At 50.6% G+C, this 3167-nt stretch overlaps 1 protein-coding gene across 1 annotated transcript; it reads left to right on the top strand.

Annotated features, from left to right (window-relative positions):
- Positions 1–1920: 1920 nt before the first annotated feature.
- LOC106649076 lies at positions 1921–2688 on the top strand. Its single transcript, XM_014366347.1, has one exon. It carries the CDS (start codon positions 1921–1923, stop codon positions 2686–2688), a length of 768 nt encoding a protein of 255 aa, XP_014221833.1.
- Positions 2689–3167: the final 479 nt, after the last annotated feature.

Raw genomic sequence — 3167 nt, 5'->3', positions numbered from 1 at the left:
TATTATAAATTTGCAAGTATAAATATATATTATGCCGAAAGCTCCACTGCGCTATAAAATCTATCGGGTACGGTTTCGAGCAGCGGCACGATCGGCTTTGATTTTGGCGCGCGCGCGCGCTCATCGATTTTCAAATGTATCTATATAAAACGTTTTCCCGCAGCTCTCTGTATGTTGAGCGATGCGGAATTTATCTTCACACGCTCGTTCGCGAAGAGGCCCGTAAACTTCTTCTTCTTCGCGCAACTATTTCACCTCTTCGTGTGAGGTTCCATTTTTGAGATATTGCATAGACACGCACATACACACACACACACAGACACTTGTTTTTGCTGTCCTATAAATAACAATTATACGAGCAGCAGCAGCATGTCGGGAATTTCTTTTTCATCGCTTGTCTGTACATCGCTATATAGACGGAAAATATCTTGGCGAGCCGAGAGAGAGCTTAATACGTGCGTATCATATCGAATTGGACAATGTGTTTTTCTCCATCTCTCTCTGAGAGAAAATTGCCTATCCTCCTTATAGGTCGCGAGTCTCGTCGTTGAATTCCATTCAAGCATACTCGCCCGCCTTCGCACTGGTCGTTATCGCCGCGCGCGGCGCATAGGCAATTTCTCATTCACACTTACAAGAGGAGAGTCGCCAGAGAGAGAGAGAGAGAGAGGCACGCAAATGAGATTTACACACACACACATAGACGGAGCGCATCCTGCAATATCCCACGCCTCGTTCGCGCGACTATTTGCGCTATTAGGTACACGGACAAAAACACACACATACACACGTAGGTAGAGGCATGACACGCATAGAGCTGTATTATGTACGTACAGAGAGAAGAGAGGAAGGATGACACGGCGGTAGCGAGTACGCGGCGCGCGGCGATAAATTTGAATTTCCAATGGGGCAAGGCAAGAAAAGTATGCATGCATGTATGCACAAGAGAAAGGAGAGAATGATCATCTCTCTCGGCGCAGTATCTATTTTTTCCTTTAACCGTGACGTTAAAGGCCGAACTATCCTTGATTTCTTCCTTGCGATTCTCTCTCTCTCTCTGACGCAGTCTCGCTTTACCTCGTGTATTATATGCACTCTGTACACACATACACATCGATATGCGTGCACACTGCACGGTGCACACGCGAGAGAGTGAGAGGGAGTGTGGGTCTCTGTGTCAGAAAGGTCACACTCTTCTCTTTCCGCGCGAACCAAAAGAGAGGAGGTTTCTTATACACATGTATACACAACCCTATATTCCCCTACTACTGCTGCTTCTCTAGTAGCTGCTGCTGCAGCTAATATCGTGTGTGTGTGTGTGCCGTGTGTTCCTTCTTATACATACTATATAGGTACACACATCCTCTCGTCGTCGTCGTCGTCGTCGAGCTGGTGAATGTGAACGTGCGCGCCGCGAGATTCACAATGCATCTCTTCCCATACTTATAAAGAGGGATATATATCGCGCTAGGAAAGAGAGAGAGAGGACGATAGGATGCGATGCCCGCGAAGTGAATACTGTATGCGCACGTGCACTTTTCTCTCTCTCTCTCTCTTTCTCGCGCTCGAGTATGTGTGTGTATGTAGGTGTGTGTGTGTGTGTATGCAGTCGCGCCGAGAGAGGAGAGCGTGCATAGAGCAAAAGGAGCCTCTCATCCCCTTACCTACACACTGAACCGCATCATCGTCGTCGTCGTCGTCGCGGGGCCTATATAGTCGGCAGCCAGAAAGCACACTACGCCAGTCTACCAGCCGACCTTTTCGAGAATCGGTGGTGCGTGTCTCTTCGCCGATCTCGACGCATATACACTAGCCTCTATCCGCACACGTGTGTTCATTTACAAAGTTTATATCATCACGCTACCGAGTAGCAGTTTTATTTTACACACACACATAGTACACACAACACACAAATCGATCATGGAATTACGGAAGTGTTTGTTACCGCTGTTGGTCCTCGTGTGTCTGGCCGAGGCCCAGCAGGCCCAGCCGATCGAAGGTGATTCTGCTGCGGGAGGCCTCCTCGATCGGGGCTACCGCGCGGCCTTCCGCGTCTACGAGGACTGCCAGCAGCGCAACGTCGGCGTCTCCGCCTGCCTCAAGAAGAAGGCCATCACGTTCTTCGATCGGCTGGGTCGCATCGACTCGCTGCCCATCTCCGAGAATCTGGAGCTGGTCAAGGCGCCGGGCGCCGAGCCCTACGAGCCGGCGGCGCGCAACTTGAGCGACGTCGAGGCCACCCTCGGACGCACCTCGGGCGCCTCGAGGGACGAGGCACTCAACGACATACTGCTGGATCGCGTCTCGGCGCTGATGAACGGCTTCAACGTGCAGATCAGGCTGCCCAAGACGTCGCCCGTCGAGCTGAAGAGATCGATCGAGGAGGGCCGCGGCAAAATGAAGAAGATGATGGGCATGATGATGATGGGCATGGCCATGAAGATGGCCGCCATGATACCGATCGCCATGGGCGTGCTGTTCCTGCTGGCCGGCAAAGCCCTCATCATCAGCAAGATCGCCCTGGTGCTGTCCATGATCATCGGCCTGAAGAAGCTGCTGCAGCAGAAGCAGGGCGGCGACAGCCACGGCTGGCAATCCGGCGGCGGTGGCGGCGGCGGCGGCGGCTGGGACCGAAGCTTGAAGGACGTCGAGCACGCGCACAACCTCGCCTACGCCGCATCCAAATAGGATGTCATCCATGTCCATCCATGTAACCCACCCCACAAACTCCCCAGATTTAAATCATTGTCCATACCATTCCCGCAATATTACGTAATTAAGAGTGAGAGAATGAGAGGTGCAGTATACACACTTCGTTAAATCGTCGTATAACCTGTAGGAAAAACGGAAAAATGACTGACGCCGACGACGACGACGACGACAGCGACGCTCGTGGGTGACTGAGCACACACACGTCCAATAATAATTGTACAGAAACTGTGACGAAACGTGACGCTAACCTCGACAACGTAGACGCTTTTATCTAATTATTTTATCAATAAATGTTGTATGCTAATTTTTGGTAGCCAAAGTGAGCGATGACACACGCATTGACTCATTACATTATCATCGATCGTTGTAGATATTCCATTATACATTATCATCGTTTCTTCGAGACGTCGCTTGGGCTTTTCTATACTTCGAGTGCTTTACGAAGAAAAGCTTTA

Source organism: Trichogramma pretiosum, unplaced genomic scaffold (assembly GCF_000599845.2).
Source record: "Trichogramma pretiosum strain Unisexual culture from Peru unplaced genomic scaffold, Tpre_2.0 scaffold17, whole genome shotgun sequence".
In the NCBI taxonomy this organism is placed as follows: domain Eukaryota; kingdom Metazoa; phylum Arthropoda; class Insecta; order Hymenoptera; family Trichogrammatidae; genus Trichogramma; species Trichogramma pretiosum.
Note: the sequence above shows the minus strand (reverse complement) of the source record. Positions and strands in the feature narration are given on the sequence as shown.

Bases quoted from the DNA above. Each gene is read 5' to 3' on its own strand.
- LOC106649076 (XM_014366347.1), top strand. From the start codon at position 1,921: ATGGAATTACGGAAGTGTTTGTTACCGCTGTTGGTCCTCGTGTGTCTG.